The 19,860-nt window shown below is 52.7% G+C and overlaps 1 protein-coding gene across 5 annotated transcripts in view; it reads right to left on the reverse strand.

The window, feature by feature from the left end:
- PLXNA1 (plexin A1) overlaps window positions 1-19,860 on the reverse strand; it is a 276,107-nt gene that overhangs the window by 233,517 nt on the left and 22,730 nt on the right. For all 5 annotated transcript variants that reach the window (XM_043551982.1, XM_007059969.4, XM_043551981.1 and 2 more), the window contains exon 2: window positions 6,281-7,653. In XM_043551982.1, the coding sequence (XP_043407917.1) occupies window positions 6,281-7,453 (1,173 nt within the window). In that variant the 5' untranslated portion in view covers window positions 7,454-7,653. The remainder of the gene's footprint in view (window positions 1-6,280; window positions 7,654-19,860) is intronic.

The raw sequence follows: 19,860 nt of genomic DNA on the forward strand, positions 1-19,860 counted from the left end.
TGATTTCCTGCAGGAGTTCAAGCCAATGACCATGCAGTGTAATAACACTGGGAGAACCAATTCCTGTAGCCGGGGGGACAATTAGCCAATTCCCTCACCACTAAACGGGCACAAGAACTGGTTACACTCTCCCCCGCACTGGGATATATCCTCCCCAGGGCTGGAGAGGGCCTCTATCTGAACCCCTAGCCTATTGCCAGCTCAGACAAGTCGCCCACCTGGGATTTCACCAATATCTGGACATCATCAGAGCGCTGCACTTTCCTGAGAATAAACAGAATCAAACCCTGTCTGCCAATGCTAATGAAAAGATGGTGGGACTGCGAGAGCTGCCTGGGACAGAGTGGAGGGAATGTCTCTGTAAGCCACTGGTCAGCGTGTGTTGTGTGACCCCTTCTGTGCCAGATCACAGAAGATGGGAGTCTGTCATAGACAGCAGCTGCAGAGCCTGGCTCTAGCTATAGCGACTTAAGCTTGTAGCTCTAGCGGCCCTGGGTTCTCTCCGTGTTAGCCAAGGTAGCAGCTGTCACACATTACAAGGCATGTTTCATCTGTTGGAGCCTCAGGAAAGCAGAGGGCACCCAGAAACCATCTAGGTTTCCAGTACCTGGTAACTTATACTCTTTCCACACTTCCCATGAAGGGGGGTGTTTAGCTGAACTGATGCCCCCTGTTTGTCCTCCAGTACTGACTACGATAATGGATAGGTGTTTCATCCTGGAAGCTTCCAACACATTCTCCAAACTGATTTATGAGCTGTATGCACAGGGATCATTCAACTACTGCAGAAATGCAGCCACTAGCGGGGGTGGAACGAGAGAACTGTTTAACAGCACACAGCAGCATAACCATTTAGGACAGGAAGTGAAGAATATCACATCTAATTGAACCTGCAGTGGGATTTAAGAATGAAGTTCTTACCTAAGACGGACTTTGGGCAGGATAGCAACGTTCACATCCCTGCTCTTCCATAAAGTGCCATTAAAGAGCCCAAAAATCAAGACCTTGGTGCCACATCTCGGGCACCTTCAGCAACGCAGCACTCTCCTGCACAAGGCTAGGACAGCGGCTCAGGGCTGGCTCACAAAGACAAGCACCACTCAATGAGTTACTAGCCACCACTTCCCAAAGCACCCTGAGTTCTCCCTAGAGCTCTCCCATTCAAGCCCTGACTTAGCCCACCTCTGCTCAGTCTAGGAAATGTGGTGTGATCAGAGCCCCAGCCAGGGGAGTGGCTGCTTCCAATCTTTGTTGTGTTCTCCTAAAAGTGGGGAAAATTAATCCTGCTCCCAGCCAAGGTTCAAAGGCCACACATAGGTGCAGCCTTGCAGCCAGATCTCAATTCCCCAAGGACCAGGAATTTGCCCTGAGCCAGCCAGCCAAAGCCAAGCTGGATCCTGGCAAGGATGCTAAGGAGCCAGAGAAGCTGGGAAAGAACAGCTGCCCAGAACTGATTCTGTGGCTCCATTTCCAGCCAGACTGGTTTTCTTGTGTGCTTGTTACTTTTGTGAGCAAACGGTGAGTTGTGGCTTGTTTATTCTTTGTTCCTTCCCTCTCGCTTTGTTAGCCCTGTGCCAAGGCAAGAAAAGGAGTGAAAGGGGAGAGGTTGGGCGAAAGAGACAAGGGATCCACTAATGACCATCTTCTTAATGTTTCAGAGAGATGTTTCTCAGCACAGGAATTAGTAATCTGCAGAGTGGGAACAGCCACAAACACTCATGCTGCCCTGCCGCCCCCCTACACTGGCGCAGGACAGAGCCCTCTAGCAGCGGAGAGACGGGAGCTTTGCATCCATGTCCCATTTGCCCCTTGCTTGTTCTGCTGCAGCTACAAACGAGGAGACCAAGGGCAGCTGCAGTTTGAATGCTCGTCCGCACGGCATACTTTGCTTTGGCTCCCTAGGGGGCCACTAAGCACCCCAGAGCCCACTAACGCTGCCCAGCAGAGACCAGGGAGTTCCAGGGGTATAGCCCGTCTGGATTCAGAATAATGCTGAAGATCTAGCTCTGCACGCAGCCCCCCTACCCAGGCTGAAGTCCTTGATGTTCAGAACATCCCTCTGCACAGCTCATTTCATATATCCAACTGGCCACCCTGTGCCAATCCAGCAGGAGACCTAAATACAGCATCATCAACCCCTTTGGCTGACAGGCACAACCACCCTCCCCACACACACACACCACCAGCTCAGGGACAAGGTGACATTCTCTTCCTTACACTTCTCTCTCTCTCTCGTTCAGCACCTTGCTTAGGAAAAGCCCAAAGGGAACAGAAGAGCTGCTCCGAGCCACAGCTGGGTCCCCAAGACAGCTGTGCGGGCCAAGGGCAGCGAAGAGAGAGGGAACGGGGGAGCGAGAGATAGCACAAGAGAAGGAGGCAGGCAGCTCCATTCCCGGAGTCAGCAGTCGTGTGACCCAGCAGGCAGCAGTGTAACAATTTCATCATTTTCCACCAGAATTGAATTAGTTTGAAGCCAAAATCAGATTTGTGAGCCCAGTGCTCTTGACAGCAAACCCTTTACTTTGTCAGGCAGCTGTTAGCTGTCTCCCTCCCAGCTCGGGAGAGGACAAAGGAGGGGCTGCCTGGGACAACTTCACAAGGATGCCTATGCACTCCAGGTGGCTGCGGTTAAGGCACTTGCTCCCACAGGACAGCCCCACGGCCCTGGGGTGACTGACCTGCAAGAGGGCACCTGAGAAATGGGAAAAAAAGCCTTCCCCTGTGTTACTCCTTCTGGCCACTAAGCGAAGGGGAGACCCTCACTCAGGCATTGCTCCTGCTGTACTCCCCAGTGCCCCAAGGGCCAACCAGAATGGACGTTCAGTAGGGACGCTGTCCTATGGCTGGCTCCCCCTTGAAGGGGGAATGCAAGGGGCTCAGATGGCCACGCTCCACCGAGTGGGACTTAGGGGGTTGAGGGACTATTTAGAGGCTCCTTCTGAACTCCTTAATCCCTTGACATGCCAGCAATAAGTAGCTCACAGTGGAGCTCCTTGGGAGAAGGGCACCGCCACACCCTAGTCTACTGGCTTTCTGAGCACAGCACAACGGCTTTGAAAAGACAAATCCCATAGAGGCTCCAGCACGAGGGGTACACAGGGGCTGCTCTAGGAGAACTCAGGGCACAGGCTCTGCTGGCTAGGGCAAACTCCCTTCACACAGCTTTGCACCCCCCTGCTATCCACAAGCCCAGCTCTGTCAACCCACCTCAGTGCTGGCTGGCAGCCCCCCCCCCCCCCCGCAGATATTCCAGGCTGGGTCCCACCACCTCTCTGCCAATGCCCCACTGTCCTAACCTGCAGGTGTCCCTCCTTATTCTGGAGCTGGGTTCCCTTGATCAGGGAAAGCCAACCACGCCCTTTTGTGTTATTTGACCAAATACTCATCTTGGACTAGCTTGAGAACAGTCATTTCATGGTGATCTAGCAAAGTCTGGAAGCCCAGGCCTCAAAAGAGAGGCTATAGCATTAAACTATTGCACCATGCTAGCACTGACAGGGGACTAAATTCAGCCTTGGGGTAAGCAGGTATATAGCCCAATGAAGTTATGCACCAGTTTAGGGCTGGGCCAGATCCTCAGCTGGGGTAAACTGGTGCAGCTAAATTGATTTCAATGGAGCTCAGCTGATTTACCCCTGTTGAGGATTTGGCCTACATCCTTTAGCCCAGGCTGTGAGAGGCTGCCCAGGCCATGCCAGTTTAGAGATGCCTGGATATATTACACTCCCATCATCCCGAGTAGCTGAAATAGCCTCCCTGTGACCATTCATATTTTATAATATCATCTGGAAAAGAAGCCGGCAATAGTTCATAAACCAAGCAGGCTCAGCACCCCCTCGCCACAGACTTCATGCAGCAAAACAGGGCAATAAACCGGCAGCCATACGTTAGCAATGGCCTGTGGGAAATGCTTCCCTTGGGACAGGCAAGAGACTTTCCCTAGACTGGGAAACAGCAGCCCAGGGATTACAGCCCTGGCATGCTCCCACGTCCCTGGGGCAATGGTTTGCTACTAACTGCCTTCAACATCAGACGCATTCTCAGTGCCTCACTCACACCTAGGACATGCTGCTGCCCACGCCCCGCCATTCCCCAGCCATGTGCCCTGAATGAAAGTGGTGGAGCCACCCACTTCCAATGCTCCGAGCATCTCCCACGGCCTGGCAGCCCGGTTTTCAGGGGAATGAGACTGCTACGTGTTTTTGTTGCACATGGACCTTCCCTCTTTGTGCTGACTCACTGCATGCTGACCCGAGGACAGAGGCAGGCCAGCGTGCCCAATTGGAGGGGCCAAGTTTCCCTCTGAAAGAAGCTCTGAACGACTCTGAAAGAAGTTCTACCCACCCACGCCCCCCAACAAATTCCAAGTGGGATCTTGGCAGATCCTTCCGGGAACTGTCCAGACAAGAACTAGGGAACTGTCACTGTGGGATCCAGACAGGAGCTGACTTGCTCCCACTCTTCACGGATCCTACGGGCACGCTCAGGAATGAATGAGCTGCCAAGAGCGAAAAAGAGACAGAGCAGGAAGATTTTCCAGGCCTCCAACAGCCAGGAGAACAGGTCTGACCGGGTAAGAAGCAGCCAGCAGAGAAAGCCTTCCTTCAGGGATAGTCCTATACCATGGTGGGGGAGGATGAGAACAGAGCAGCTTGACAGAGGCTGAATGGGCCATGCATGCTCCAGGTATTTGGAATATCACAGAGAGGAGAGGGCGTCATATGTCAGAGGCAGATCATTTCTCTAGAGTCTGCCAAAGGCAGGGCTGCCCTGCCACAAGGGCCCAGGGTCTGGCTGTTTGACCCAGCTCCTTGCACACAGCCAGCAGCTCGCAGGAATGATCGGTTTCCAGCAGGAGCAGAGTGTGTTTGAATCCAGGCACCCTGGGTCGGTTCTGAAGGTGCTGACCAGAGTGACCAGCTGTTCTAAAGGGGGCCTGAGGGCAGCAATTAAGGGGTCAGACACTCTCACACTCCCTTCCTACCAACTCATGCTATGGGGAATGCAACAGGTGCACTTAGAATGAACAAGGGCCAGGGAGCAGGAAGCAAAGAGCCTCTGCGCTGAACACTGAATGAAGCCGTGCGGTCCATGAGGCTGCCAGCCACCCTCTTACTCTGCCTTCAACACCCCGATGCACCCCTGCGTTCTCAGTCGCACACAGCTGCTTTGGAGGTTCTCTCTGACCATCCCAAAAGCCACGGATGCCATTTGCAAGGGGCTGTCATGCTGAGCCACAGCCATTTCCACTCTGAGCGCTGGCATCGACCAGTGGGAAAGGAGCCACCTGCGCCTGGAGAGGGCAGGCTGCACTCCCTTTAATCCACCGTCACCAGGGTTAGCTCTCTGAAGCATGTTATTAGTCTGATCTGCAGGGAGATTAACTCCTGGGGAGGAGGGGAAGAATGTGGGGCGGGGGCATCAACTCTGGCAATACTGTGAAAGGCAAAGAGGGGAATAGTTATTGTTTGTACCTACCCAGCTCCATCCCTGCCTTCCCAGCCCCTCATCACATGCTGCAGTGGAGTTAGCTATTCCATGTACTGTACGCAGCCAGGAATTGCACTGCAGGGTTCCACCTCCCACCATCCCGCTGCTTGGGCCCTGAGGTGTGTGTTACACACTCCACAAAATTGGGGATGGTTCAGCATTACTAGCAGAGGCCCCAGGCTCTAAATGTTGTACCAGAGCTCACAGTGATGCAATCATCCCAGCAAGAGGCCTGGACTGCCAGAGCCAGCATGGAACAAGGAGAAGAAAGAGGTCCCCATGCACCCTCCTACCTAAGGATCTGGTGTGTACCAAACCACTAACACCAAAGAGCTTCTAGGTGCTTTGGGTACTTTCTGGTGCTGCTTTTGCCCTCCCAGCCCTCAGCCCAGCATTACACTAGGTAGAATTGGGACAGAGCTGACGCCCACTGTATCACCATTGGGAGCAGCATTTACTTCACAGGGTTGGATCCACAAATGTGTTGGGATTCTAAATTGGTATGGGGCCATTTTTTTCAGGCCAGCCATCACTGGTGAATACCCGTTTAAACCAAAACCCAGTGACCATCCCGCACCAGATCCATGACCTCATGCTCCATACTCAGCATGGGATACCACTAGATACCTTGCGTCAGCCTGCGCTCCCACCCCTGGCCCACGGGCAATAGTTCTCACAACAGACAAGAAGCCCATCTGAGCAGGCAGCAGCCCAGCCAGGTGACCGTGAGGGGAGTGGATCCACAGGGCCAGAAAGCAGCCCACTTCACTAAAGCTAAGCAGGCACTTACCGAGTTGATGCAACCCAATTCCTTGTTCAATAGCCAGGGTAGTGACAGCTTTCCCTCTCCTCGGTAGCAAGACTGGATGCGCTCCTTGATTTTGTCTTTGATCTTTTTCAGAGTGAAGAGGCAGAGGACGGACTCCTTGGGTGGCTTGACCCTGTTCTTCTGGCCCTGGGAGAAAACAGTGAAGAGGATGTCTTCCTGCTCCGAGATGCCCAGCTGCTTGGCAAGCACCTTGCCGGGCTTGCTGAGGTACGCATCCTGTATCAGACGGTACTCGACGCCGTCCCGCACGCAGCCGATGGGGAACTCCACGTAGGAGTAGAACTTGGGGTCATCCACACAGAGGCGGACGATTTTGGAGGTGAAGAACTGCTCCCCTGTGGAGTCAGGCGAGGTGAGCTGGGTGTCCAACTGCAAAGTCAGGTAGTAGACGAACTGCTCACTGCTGAAGCTATAGATGTAGTAAATGTCAAACGTGGGGAACTTGGAGAGCGTGTCTGAGGGGATCTTGAGCTGGGAGGAGACAAACTCGTCCTGGTAGACAAAGCCAAACATCTCCGCGTTCTCCTCGTTAGTCATCAACTTGCGACTGGAGAGGGTTGGGAAGTACTCAGACTTCCCATCAATCGGCGTCCCGATGAAGAGCTTGTTTTGTCCGTTAAGCACCTCAATGATGACACCCGACATGGTGCCTGACTCGTTGACGCTGGAGAGGTAATGCTCCTTGCGGTGGTGGGGTTCCCCCAGCTTGAAGAGGTCGTCCAAGCGTAGGAACTGGCAGATGCCCTGGGAGGCGCTGCCACAGGCGATCAGCCGGTTCCCTGAGTAGTCCACCAGCAGCAGCTTGTTGACGTTGTTGGTGGTAACCAGCCCATGGGGGCAGGACTGGACGCTGGGGGGTGGATAGCACTTCTCGTTATCATCCACCGGCCCTGTCACATGGGCACGCAACAACGTCAGGTTGTTGGAGAGCTTGTAGATCCGGTTGACAGCGCCCACATAGACCTCCCCAGTTTTGTTGTGGACCACCAGGTGTGTCAAGCTCCAGTCTGTGACAGAGAAAGTCCTAAAGGGGGATTTGGGGGTGCCCTCTGCCAGTGGTAGCCAGGCGCTCCCCAAAAGCAGCAGGGTCCAGATGTTAACGGACAAGTGGTGCTTGAGCCGAAGGAGCCACATTGCAGCAGTGTCACATCCGACCAGGGCCGTGCCCAAAGCCAGCCACAAAATAAATAGAAGCCAACCCAAAATAGAGGGATGGGGCAAGGGGAGGGGGTATTACAGGGGCAAGGGGAGGGGGTATTACAGGGCCAAGGTCTCCTCTGCTTCTGCTAGGCTCCACATTCAGGGCATCATAGACACTGGCAGCCTGGTCAGCCCTAGAGGGAAAGACAAGAACAGGGTTAGGCAAGCCCTCCTGCAGCTCACGTTATAACATTAAGCCTTTGGGGCTCATTGCCCACTCCCTTCCCCCCTGCCAGCCACTCTCCATTTCTGGGGCTTTGGTTCTCACAGCCCTCTAGGGGCTTAGCGGGCTTCAAGTGCCATGCACAGGAGATGCAGTGCCCCTCCCATCCATCTCCTCCAGAACGTTACTCCCCTCATCCAAGAACCACACGCAATTGGGGGGGGGGGGGGAGGGCAGCAACACAGAAAGCCACATTCGCCCACATTCCACATCAGCATAGGGAAGAGGGGCACAGCGACCATAGCTTCCCATCTGAAGGGAGACATGCCAAGAGCTGATTAGCACAATGCTGCCTAAAACTACCCCAGCGAGCCTCCAGGCATTCATGGCCGCTTTGCTTCCCCACCCTGACACTCGCTGGGCCACCTCACAACCACCATCTCTCCCACCACGCTGGGGCAGAACACAGCTCCCTACGGAGCCTGTCAATGCTCTGACACTCCCTAGCAGCCATGGGAAGGTTGCTCTGGGATGCTGTCAAGACACTCACTTCCCAGAGCGGATGAGCACTCAGCCTCAGCATCACTAGCCCAGAGAATCAGCCTGGCTCTCTAACAGGACCTGAAGCCACAGGCAAGCCTGCAGCAGAGGGCACAGAGTGTAAATGCTCCCATCATTTCAGCTGCCAGAGTGAACGTGCAGCATCTCAAGACACACATGGCAGGCAGCACGCTCACAGTTCACTCTTGAATGGCTAACACACACAAGTGCCTCCACGGGGCGTAGCCAACACGTGCCCCTCATGCCGGCCGCATGCACAGCCAGTCACAGTGCACAGAAGCACTCATTGGAGCCTAGCACCTCCCACCGTGATATGAAGGTACACGCACCTCAGCCCCTGGCAGCTCCGCCCCAGTTCACTGTGGGTTTTAAAATCTAGTCCTTGTGGCAGTTTGTTCACCGCTCAGGAGCCCTGGGGAAACCACACATGGTTCCTCTGAACAGCCAGCTGCACACTTCTCATCTAAACTAGCTGCACGGCTGGGGGACAGGCACAAGCCAGTAGAGTCCCCTCGAAGCCCCCAGGTCGAATCCAGACTAGTCAATGCTGACAAAGCTGCTACCATGAAGAAGTCCCCCGTGAAACAAGCTAGTGAGTCTGAGCCCTAGGAGACAGGTGTACTTCACAAAACCCACCCTCCTAACCAACACCAAAACGGCCCCCTTCCTAGTAATCTCAGCAGAAAAGCCAAGGACTAAATGGGCCATGGGCCTACACCCAGAGGGCAAGGTGAAGGCTTGCTGGCAGGGGCAATTCCCAAGGGAGACCTGACCTTGCTGGAGGTATACAGAGGATTTCCATTGCCCAAGATGGCAATCCAGCAGTTCCTTTCCCATACAGAAAAACAACCCACCAGGGGCCTCGCACCCAGCCGCACGCTGGGGGAGCTGTGCATTTCACACCCACCACGCTGCAAAAGCAGTCCCCTCCTGAACAGAGAGGCTGGAAAACGCCACAATGCGAGCGCCTCTGGGCCCTTCTCCCACCGCCTGTGCATGCAGCACAAGGCAGCCTACAAAGCTTTCATTGCATTTCACCAGTTACCAAATTGGACTTTAATGTGCTGAATGGCTGGTCATTAAAGAGATGTTTCTTTTATAAAGACAGAGAGAGAAAGACTTTCACAAATGAAGGGAGAAATAAATGGTGCCAAATGTACTGAGAGGAGAAGACCCTGGCTGGAGTTAGAGCAGGGGGACTGGGAGTAATGGCTCTGCGGGCCTTCACCACTGACTTGCTACATGGGCTTTGGGGAGGCACTTCCCCTCTCTGTGTTCCAGTTTCTCAGTCATCTATAGAACTGGGGTAACAGAATACTGACCGACTGCACAGGGAGGATTAACACTCAAAGTAGATCCTTCGATGAAAGGAGCTGTAGGTGCAAAGTACGATCAGCCCCTGGGATTTGTTTGCCCCAACCATCCAATATCCCAGGGATGTCCAGCTGCCCAGCCTGGTGTTAAATCTTCTGTTCCTCCAAACCCCCCCAGATAATAAGTTTGAAAGGCTACAACAGGACAAGAAGAGACATCCCCCATCTAAGATCTCTGGCTCACTCTGCACAGAGATAACCCTGCCATCAGCCCATGGGGACAGGGAGTGGTATAGGCAGGAAACATTGCCCCAGGAAGGAGGATTGTCAGACTGCTATGTTCCACCACAACACCACTGACCACACACCCAGCAAGAACAGGGATTCACCTTGCTCTGGACCATCAGGTCGCAGCCAACAGAGGAGGTGGGGAGACAGAATCTAATGGGACAGCAGTCCAACCTGGCATGGTGAACCCAGCAATTACCAGGACAGAGGCAAAAAACCAGCAGCAGCAAAGACTCCCCTTGCCCCTGGAGTCATTTCACTCTCAGTTGGGGGCACATCTTCCCTCCCAGCTCCCACCAGTCATCCAGGGGCGTGATCCTGCCACCTCCCACTCCCTGGCTCCCATCTTCTAGGGAGTCAGGTTTTCTCAGCCACTTGCTAGCAGATCTCCTTGAGACACCACCCTGGATCTCACACCACTCGGCAGATTCCCACGATGCCTCCTTTGAAGTGCCAAGGGAACCAGAGCAAAGGATTCTGGGCCCCCCAGGGATGGGGTCACTGTACAAAAGGACTAGAGAGTCCCTGATTCAACCTGCACAGCTAGCATGCGACAGTGCCCCTTCCCGGGGAGCTCCAACTACCACCTGCAGGAGAAGCCCACTCCAACCAGCCTAATGATATCGACAGCCTCTCTCCTTGCCCTCCACCCAGCCCTCGGACCTCCTCCAACCCACCTCTCTGTGCACTCAGAGAGGGGCTGCATTGCACTGCCCCTTTGGACAGGGCACACGACCAGTGTCACTGAGGAGAAACCAAACACACCGGGACTTCAGCTCCAGGTCCCCAGCCAAGCCAATCCTCCATGCTCTGCTCCCCGACAGGCTCTGATGTGGAGCTCCAGAGCCAGCTCCCTCCCTTTCTTCAGGCCGGCTGCTGGGCCGTACGCTTCCACAACAGCCCCCTCCACTGTATGGTCAGGACCAGGTGCCTGAAAGCACCAGCCAATGGAGCACTGGCGCCCTTGATTTCCCACCAGTTTTGAGGGAAGTTCTGCACAGCGAGGGGGTCACCACGACCTTGACTTCCCTGGTGCCAGTGTTAGCCCCACCCCGAGACCTACATCAGCATCCCTTGACAAGTAGTCAGCATTTGCAAGGCAGAGAGCAGGGCTGGCAGAGCTCCAGGTGAGGGGGTGGGGAGGTTTCAGAGCAGGAACTGCCCACACATTCCGTCTCTGCAGAGGCCTGTTCAGCCTCTCTTCTCGCCAGCAGAATGGAGTCACACTCCCCCCACCTTCCCCCTCCCCCCAGAGCAAAAGCACCATCAGGATCACATAGGGTAACACAGCATCGATGGAACCACACTAGGACCCTTGACAGATCGCCCTTAGCAGCACGGTCACAGCAGCAGCCCTGCCAGCTCCTTTCTGGCGCACCGGGTAATTCAAGCAAGGCCTTGGCTCCTGCTCCGGCTGGTAAGTGCAATTCTAAGCAGCCCACGGAGCTCTCTCCAGCTGAGCGGGTGCCAGGTTCAAGTTGCCCTTGCTGTTTGTTTCCCAGGCAGCATTTGAGGTCCTAGCCCCTCCTCCCTCCATCCCCAGAGCTCTGTAAGGTACTAGCCTAGAGGGGTGTTTGTGCGGCTGTATATACACATTGTGCAGACTAACATGGCTTCGTAGAAGCAGCAGGGAGAGATCAATGCACGTGTTTAACTGCAAAGCTTCTTGGGTGCTGAGTTAACGGATTCCAAGAGCCACCAGCCCTGGCAATAGTACGAATTATAACAATCTCACATTTCTCAGATCACCATAAAGGAACCCAAAGCACTTAGCAAAATGGTATATTCACAAATCACTTCCCCCACCTCTGAAATGTACCCACTTCTGGGGTGGAGCACAGTAGCCAGGCAACAAGGATAGAGAAACTCTGGCCCAAGCTCCCATAGCTAAAACACCAACTTGCAGGCCACATCTGCACTACAGGTGCTATAGCAGCACTGTAAGCCCATAGCGTAGAGACAGACTACAGCGGTGGAAGGGGCTTTTCTGTCACGGGAGGAACTCCACCTCCCCAAGCCACAGCAACTAGGTCAGCAGAAGCATTCGTCCACCTACCTAGCTGCATCTCCACTGTCTACAGCTACAGCACTCAGGAGGGTGCATTTTTTACTCCCAGAGCGCCGGAGCTGGGTCAGCCTACGTTTTAAGCGTACAGCCGGCCTTACCAAGAAATGCCAGGCAACCTTGAGTACCCCCGAAGCAGAGACAGCATGCTGATTTTTAAGGACTTGTCTGAAAGATCTGCACATTGACCTGCACAGGACACCATTTAAGGGTAAAAGGCTACATTGACCCTGCTGGGGCCTAACCTGTGGCCTCCAGGCCACATGGACAAGCCTGACTATTAGTTCCCAAAGCCAGGAGACCAGGGGCAGGGGGAAGTGCTGCAGTTTCCTCCTGGAATGGGTGCCTTCAAAGGAAGGCTTCTGACCCCCTAGAAACAGGCACCCCTCTAAGCAACAGACAGCCCAGACAATTCTGGGGCAGTGCCTCTCCACTGACACCTCCACACCCATACACTGAGGGTGGGGTCATGTAGCAAGGTGAGAACTAGGCTATTGCTACACTAGGAGGCTTTTAGTGACACAGTGATGCAGCTACAGCCATGCCGGTAAAAGGTGCTCAGGAGAGAGCTCTCCTGCGGACAAAGCACTGTTCACACTGGTACTTTTAGTCAGTAAAACTTTTGTCGTTGGGGGGGGGGGGGGTAAGCACTCCTGAACAACAAAAGTTTTGCCGACAAAGTGCCAGTGTAGACAAACCCCTATGTATGTCATGCATTGTTTTATCTCAAAGTATATGAGCCCTTTACAAATAATAATTAATGTCTCCCCCTCCCCCCTACCTAGAGGCCAGGGAATATCATCATCACCCGTCCTTAATTGGTGCCAGAGCTCAGCCCCAGCACCTCTAGGCCTGGCAGTTCATAGCCCCAGCATCTCTGGACTTGCCATGTCAGTTATGAAAGTAAAAAAATTGCTTGAGCCCTGGCATGGCTTTCATTACAAATTAAGCACTGATCATCAAATTCCTGATGGAGAAACTGAGGCCCAGAGAGGGGAAGTGAATCAGTGGCCATGGGAGGAATAGAAACCTGGTCTCCTGACTCCCAGTCCAGTGCCTTATCCATAAGGCCATCCTTCCTCCACCAGTGGCTCCCTCCAGGTGGCAAGGCCTATCAGTAGGCTCTTCAGTAAGGGGGAAGCATGATACATATTCCTTCCATAATGCTAATTCCCCCCACCACACACACAGCGCTAGCCCAGATCACCTTTCCAAACCAGACGGCTGCTCGGCCTGGTTCTGAAGACACCACCAGGTGTTTTCAGCAAGTTATTCCTGCCTCATGCAGAGGAACGAGAGTCTGAGTCTTCACCTTTCTTTTCCCCTGAGGAAACGGTCCCTTAATTCCCCATACCCTAGCTGGCAGACACACAGGACCCCACTACTCTAACGGAGCTTTACAAAGAGGAGCAAGTCCCACGCAGTACCTGCCTTCCTCTTATTTCAATCAAGACTGTTCCTCTATCACTGTGACTGAACTAAGTGGCTGATCTCATCCCTGCAAGCAGCAAAGCGCAGTTCACAGAGCACACAGGAGAGCTCACAATTCAATTACGAAGTCTGAATAACACACGTTCTGTTAGTAATAATACCACTGTAACAAATCCGTGGCCACCCAGAATGTCACACGGGTTGCCATACTTCACATTATTGCTGCTCAGCGCTTCCCACTTGGCAACACCAGGAAGAAAAGGAAGATCTTCCTCCCAAAAGTCCAGGACCCTTCCACTTGAGGTACAGGAGATGGGCAAACGTGTTAGCAATAAAGGTTCTGTGGACAACTGAGCAGTTCTGATTCCATCCAGAGGGGGCAGCAATCCACATGAACACTACCCAAATTATTGTATTATTTACATGGTCATAGCTGTGCAAGGACAGATATGTAAATACCTAGGTCTCTGTCAAAAGGAGATTACAATGTAAATTAGACTGACCAAACAATGACAACAGACTATGAGGAGAAGAGGGAATCAGGATAGAGACCACAACATGCACTGGGAAGGGGGAGACCAGGATTTCCTATAATTCCTACACAAAACACTGCTCTAGGAGATTCTTTAGAAGGAGCAGAACACTAAGTTGTTTTCTTTGGTGTACTTCTGGTTAGTCACATATTTTAGGGATTAGGCACCAGAGCTGGAAGAAGTCATGCTGGTGTGGAGATCGGTACTGGAAGACCCTGAAAGGCCTCTTGAGTCAGTCAAAGGGGGTATCTGGACATACAGAAAAGGGAGTGGACAAAGGAGAGAGGAGCAGGGCGGATCATATATGAGCTGAGCAGGAGGCAGGGCAGATCTGTAGAGGTTTTTTTGTTTGTTTGTTTTAAAACAGATCCACAAAGCTTTTTGGTGGTAACTCCACTTTATCAACATGGATCCTCCTTCGGCCAGTAGTTTCTCTCTCATTCACAACTTTGGCTCCGTTATTAAAGGGCAGCTTCCTATGGCTGGTGATTGCATTATCCAATAATACCTGCCTAAAGCAATCAATAGCGACTAAAAGAAACAGAGCAAATTTTTTAAAAAATACAAAATGATTTGGGTTCCTAAGGTTTGGATCAAATTAAACAGAGGATCAGACTGAGCAGCGATTGAATGAAGCAGAAGGCTCTGTATTCAAGCACAGAGACAGCTAGCCAATCCAATTTTGTTTCTACCACTTATACATGTGCTAGGACAGTTTGGGGGATCATAGAAGGGAGAGGGGTCTCCTTCACACTAGATTTCTCTCTGGCGGCTAAAGCCCATTTTGAGAAAGGCAATGGCTTGATTGTTGCCATAGGCCCTGTGATGGGGTGTGCATATCACACACCGGACAAGAGAGAGTAAACCCCACACTATGGGTGGCAGAAGTCCTGCCCCTCAGACCGTGCTGGGCACACTCCCACTGCTACCTCAGTATAAAATGGAGCAGCCCAGTTCATTCTAGGCTGACCAACAGAGAAGAAGGATCTTTGGTGGAGGCTCCAGCTGAAGAGCCATCACAGCCCTTGCCTGCGGGAGCCGGCGATCCTGAGAGTCAGACTGGAGCCCCGTGGCCAATGGAGCCCCAGGGAATCATCTACGCTGAGGAGCCCGGAGACCCTGATGCCCCATGAACTGCGGCTTCTGGAAGCACGGTGGGAAGTGACCCAGGGAGTGTGAGCGAGTGGTATCTCCCACCCAAGTGAGGTCAGCATGTTCCAGTGGGATTCCCCACTGATCCAGTGGCAGACCACTCTGCCACTGTCAGGGCCCTGGGTCGAGGCCCGGTGGAGTCCGGTGGGCCCGGACCCCTCCCCCACTCAGGCTGCCGCCCCCCTGGTGGCAGCCCCCTGGGTACTGGCCATTAGGCCGCACTGGCCTGTACCTGAGGGCTGCCGTAATTGACTCTGGCCGTTGGGCTGCGCTGCCCTGACCCCAAGGGCTGCCGTAATTGACTCTGGCCGTTGGGCAGCGCTGCCCTGACCCCAAGGGCTGCCGTAATTGACTCTGGCCGTTGGGCAGCGCTGCCCTGACCCCAAGGGCTGCCGTAATTGACTCTGGCCGTTGGGCAGCGCTGCCCTGACCCCAAGGGCTGCCGTAATTGACTCTGGCCGTTGGGCAGCGCTGCCCTGACCCCAAGGGCTGCCATACTGACTCCAGCCTCTAGGCCATGCCTCTTGCAGCCTAAAGACTGTCAGGAAGATTTGTAACCAAGGTGGTATCTCAACCCCGCCATGCCCCAAAGGAGGACGGCGTGTACATGCCACGCGACAGGCCCTCTTCCCAAAATAGCCACAGCCTGCTTCCCTATGCTAAACTCCCCTACCAAAAGCGTCCTATCATTACTATCAGCAGTGCTGCTCCACCAGTGGGAGTGCTAGTGCAGAAAGATGCCAGCATTTTAACCACTCCATCACCTGGACCTTGCAGGACTGAGCTCAAAGTGTCTCACCAAAGCTCCTACAGAGGAAGTCGGTGACAAAGTTAGGAGCAGAACCCAGGAGTTCTGACCCCAGCCCTGCACCTTAACAGTGCCATCCTTCCACCCTAACACAGCAATGATGGCTAGTGTTAACTGCCCCAGGGCAGCCACTACCCTACACCTCTAGGAACCTATCCCCTGGGTTCCAACTGGAAACTCCATTCCCACTGAAGACCTAGCAATTTGTTTGCCTACAGGAAGCTAATCCTGTTCCGCAAATATGGCCACCATGGATACAGGACTTCGGAAACCTCCAGGCAGACGCCTTGGAGCCAAGCCCAGGCCTGAAATGGACTGCATTAAAAAGCTACACCCCAAGCCCAGGCCGCATGTTAATGCCAACTCAGAGAGCAATGCAAATAGGCCTAAAAATACATTCCATTATTCTGCCTGGACAGAAAAGTAAACAGGGAAGAACTTCCTGCGACAGAGAACAACCCTGCAGGATGACTCAAACAGCAGCAATGCAACAGGAACGCGTTCCCAGGCAGGGTAGGAAACATACAGAAGGGCTGCCGAGGAATAGTTTGTGTTTATTTGACAGAGAGAGAGACACTCCACCATACAAACGCAGCAGGAAACCTGCCATCAGAAGCAAAGCTGACACAGCAGCCACAACTGCCAGACTCAGTCAAACCCCTTTTATCCCACACTGGAAAGGAAATTTGCTAACAGTTTCACCTTTAAAGTGGCCATGAAGCCCTGATGGTTTTAGACCCTGGTCACAGCTGCTCCATGAACTAGATTAGGCTGGACTGTCTGCCCGCCTGGCTGCAGCCAACACACACACTTACTTCAAAAGACCCTTTCATCAAAACGCCACTGACTTGCCCCATAAATGCCTGTGTCCCTCTTGCTTTCTAATAAAGATACAGAGACAGGCCATTCACTCCTCCAGCCTGCTGTACTCCTCCCACTGCATCCTGCAGATATTTCATAATCCTGTGTTTGTGACTTCTGAGATGCAGCCACAAAAAAAATTTAGGGTGGCATAAAGGGATAGAACCAAGAGTGCTAGGATGGAATCAGGATTAAAGGGGTGAGGAGAAATTTAGGTTGAATACCAAGGAAAACTCCCTCTGCTAGGGCTTGGATACTAGAGTGCCTCAAAAGGGCACAGATTGATAGAAAAGTGGGCAAGATCCAGCCCAACACAGAACAGCCTCCCCTAAGAGTTGATGGAAGCCCCACTGCTTGGAACATTTAAAGTGCAGTTACGATCAGCAAGACGCAGCAGCTCTGCATCCCATGTGCATTCAGTGCCACTAGAGCTCACTTTGCTGCTTTTAGCCTTGCGGAACCGGTACAGCTACAGTTGCGCAAGCTGGATTCTATTTTGGCTTGGGCATCATTAACAAAATCAGTCATTATCTGTGTTCTCATTGCAGCATCTTCGTTTGTGGTGATGATACACAAGTCAGCAGAAGCCCAGGTTGACTCCTGGAGTCCCAAGCATGTTTACAGAGCTGGCACTTAGAAAAACCATCCCTCTACTCAGAGGGAAACTGATCCGGAGTCAGCGAGATAAGGAACAAAGAGTCCCACAACAGCCTTAGAGTCACATTTCAGGGGTGAGCAGCACTTTGAAAACAAGGCTTGGTCAGAAAACTGATGAATAAGGAACTATCCTGAACTAGCTCCCCAAAGAATGGGAGAAATGGGACTTAATGGGTCTTTATCTTTAAACACTGTGATTCATTTGCTGTGGTCTGTGATGGGAAATGGACCAAGAAGAAACCAGCATCTTAGTCAAAAACACCCATCCCTCTGATGATTAGCAAAGGCACAAGGGGGAAATTATAGGAAGGAAACCCCACAAGTGCAGTGGACTAGACAGTAGAGTGCAGAAGACATTTGGTATATTCTTAGGTTTGCCTTCATGGGAAGACTCTTAAAGCCTTGCAGCAATAACGAAAGAAAAGCCTTGTAGTTCTACCAGTAGAAGCTTGTACTGTATATGCAACTATCTGCACCTCAACTAAGCTTAACTCTTTCCTCTTCCCCCGCACTAATTAAAAACATATTCTCAAAGATTTCTCCAATATTCCCCAGCTAGTAGAATCGTTACAAATTTCATATCATGCACACACACTGGGTCTGATCCAAAGTCTATTGAGAACGACCTCAATCAGCTCTGAATCAGACCCATTCAGATCTCAGTTACCTTTGAATTTATGCTGACTTATCTCCTCTGTCTTCACAGGAATTACCACTCCCACCCCTCTGCTTTCTCCTGGTGCAGCCTAGATCAGAGCCTAGCTTCTCCCCACACAACCTGGTGTAGGGTGGAGAGTTGTCTAGTGATTAGAATGCAGACTGGTCGGCAGCAATCCTGGAGTCTATTGCCCCTTGTGCCACTGACTCACTGAGCTACCTTGAAGGGGCACTATCAGTTGCAAGCATAAACCAAACAAACATGGGATTTATCAGCGATGTGTTTTCCCTTCCTTGGCAATTCCACACGCAAAGCAGCACAACGATTCATCCAGGGTGAAGGAGTTCCTAGCCACCCGGCCACCATATATTTTGAAAACTAAAAACCTTTACGCTGCCTGCAGAAAGCCACTTCCGAGTTGGCCCTGATCCCTTCAGAGATGGAAGCGTAGTATTTTTCAATCCCCAGCACGGTGGGCTGGGGCAGAGAGACGCACAGAGACCAAGCCCAGTCCTGCCATTAGCATTTGGTCCACACAAGAAAGGAGTAACCTAGCCATCGACAAAATACGTTTGTTCAAATGTTCCCAGCGCTGTTAGCATCTTGATCAATTCTGTGAGAATTATAAAAATGCAAAGCTCCAGCTGCTCTGTCCATCTTTCCGCGCACACCCGGGGATCTGTGCCCCCACACACTTCCAATGGCGTCTCTCTTTCCATTCTTAGCAGCCCCCTTAATGGGGAGAATTGACAGGGAGCAGCACCCAGCTTTTTCCTTTACCACCTGCTGGCAAGGAGGCATTGCAAAGGTCTGGACTGGTCTAGGAGTGGGCCAGGGACCAATGCACTGCCTCACAGCCCAAACACACCATATGTCCTGTGGTCTCCCTTCTGTTTCATTAAGGGGTGCAGCCTGCATACTCTATGGGCCCTGGCATACAGTGCTTCATCTTGACCAGAGGCTGCTCAGAGGTATGTGGGGCATTGCATGCTGGGAGCTGGAGTCTCTACAAGATGCTCCAGCACACCGAAGGTGAGGCCCCAGCAATCTGCTCAATTTTATGCAGATCAGGCACCGCCCTCAGGCTCCTGGTTAGTTAATGCAGCCCCTCAGCTGGGAGAAGTTAGAGCAGCCAGGTAATTAACAACAGAGTGCTTGGCTGGCAGGGAAAGCCAGCCTGGAAGAGACAGGGCTAAAAATGAACAAAAATGGACATACAGCAAGATTTGAATCTAGGGCATTTTCCACTTCAGAATCAGAGACGCAAGAAATGAAATGATCTGTTAGATTAGTGCGTCCATGGGGTGGGGGTGGGGGGGGCAGAATAGGAGATAGTGCCTCAGACTGAGCAGAGTAGATATGAGGAGCGTCTCACTTGATCTTAATCCGAAAGCAACAGCGGGCGTAGCACAGAACGTGCCCCTCCCCCCTCAACACACTAGTATATGAACCAGCAGTGAATCCAACATCCCCGCTGGGTGGCTCTATAGCAAACTCTTTAAACATGTGGCTATGTAAAGCCACGCTGTATTTTCCAGCCATAAACACCACCTCAGATCAGTGGGCTACAGTTCAGGAAGGCTGGTCTTGTGTTTCCCAATGGGCAGAGTCCACGTTTGGAAGGGAGCAGTTTCCACCAGAGCTGATCTTCCTCTCCCCACACGTTTCACAGCCTTAGGAGCTTCCCAGGGAGAATCACCCCTCGCCCACCAGCCACATGGCAAGCAGAGCCCTCGTCCCCACGCACCACCTCCAGATCCAGCCTCCTCTGCTTGCCCTTAGCGTTCTCCACCCTATTCATCAGGCCTCTTGGCCAGCATTCCCACAGCATGGGCAGAGGAAGAGGAGCAG

Source organism: Chelonia mydas, chromosome 7, assembly GCF_015237465.2.
Source record: "Chelonia mydas isolate rCheMyd1 chromosome 7, rCheMyd1.pri.v2, whole genome shotgun sequence".
In the NCBI taxonomy this organism is placed as follows: Eukaryota; Metazoa; Chordata; order Testudines; family Cheloniidae; genus Chelonia; species Chelonia mydas.